General features: G+C 42.6%; 1 protein-coding gene across 1 annotated transcript in view; it reads right to left on the bottom strand.

Moving 5' to 3' along the window:
- The window catches only part of LOC101857491 (semaphorin-5A), a gene marked incomplete in the record, with an annotated part of 95,717 nt that overhangs the window by 10,499 nt on the left and 84,034 nt on the right, over window positions 1-1,184 (bottom strand). The window contains 2 exon segments of the mRNA XM_035970501.1: window positions 356-460; window positions 944-1,052. Of these exon segments, the coding sequence (XP_035826394.1) occupies window positions 356-460; window positions 944-1,052 (214 nt within the window).

Below are 1,184 nucleotides of genomic sequence, written 5' to 3'. Positions count from 1 at the left end.
GGGGGAGGTGTCTATGTGTGCGTATATATGTGTTGTGTTACGGGCAGACGCTTCTTCCGTCTTCCGTCTTCTCGGAGTATGCCAGGTGGCTCACCGAGAGGGAAGATAACAAGGTTGTGTTACGGTTTGGTAGACGTGGAACGCATCTCAAACTTGTATAAATAGGATCCAGATTTTCTTGAACAAGTGTCGAAAGAAGTTACTGAGGACCAGATTGACAAACAGGGTCACCAACGAAGAAGTGTCAAGGACAACAAGACAGTTACCAGTCAGAGAGAAGGTGGAAAGAAGGCGGTGACGATGGATTGGACACTCTCAGGAAGATAGAAGACGTGTTCCTACAGTTTATACTCACATTTCTCCAGGTGCACTGTGGGTTGAAGGAGTTCGTGCCGCAGGCAAACACTTTCTCCTCCTTGTCCACCATCAACAGGACGCGCACGAAGTTGTGACATGACTCCTGTGGAACGACACCGAGAGGACGGTTTGGTTAAATTTGTTTGTTTGTCTGTTGTCGTTTTCATTTTATTTATTTTTTTGCTCTTACTGTGTCATTGCATTCGTCGCTGTTTGAAAAGCAACACGTGTCTCGTATCTTATACAGAATTGAGCGGACATAGGGTTAAACTGTTTCTTTTAAAAGGCAGAATGACACATTGTTCGAAAGACAGAGATACCGTTCCTCATAAATTCAAAGTGTTCAATAGACACTTTCAGACAAACACTTCCACAGACATTTTGACAAACAGTTCGACAGGCAAATATTTGCATCTACATTTCAAAAAACATTTCGACATATTAATATATTTTTAAAAATACAGTAAAGCATACAGTTTTCTTTTAAGATTATTCGTGAGACCGGTTTTTTAAAGACAGTTCCACTATTCGACAGATAGACTAACACTTTTCGACAGATAGACTAACAATTAGCCCTAGAACTCACAGCAGTCTGCCCCTTCTTGATGCAGATGTTGTGCGTGCGGTCGTCAGACTTCCAGTCTGCCTGCTCCAACAGAGACAGATCCTTCAGGTCCAGACGGAACAGGGAATCTCTGAAACGGCGGGAAAAAAACATACAGTGTGAGACAAAACGATATAGCTAAAGTAGACCTAGCTATATTTCTGTCGGTAAAATCCAATTCTCCCACCCCTTTTATCTCATTCATTCTATCTTCCTCGACCCC

The sequence above is a fragment of the Aplysia californica genome, unplaced genomic scaffold (assembly GCF_000002075.1).
Source record: "Aplysia californica isolate F4 #8 unplaced genomic scaffold, AplCal3.0 scaffold00275, whole genome shotgun sequence".
Lineage (NCBI taxonomy): Eukaryota > Metazoa > Mollusca > Gastropoda > Aplysiida > Aplysiidae > Aplysia > Aplysia californica.
The sequence above is the reverse complement of the archived record's forward strand: the minus strand, read 5'-3'. Positions and strand labels throughout refer to the sequence as shown.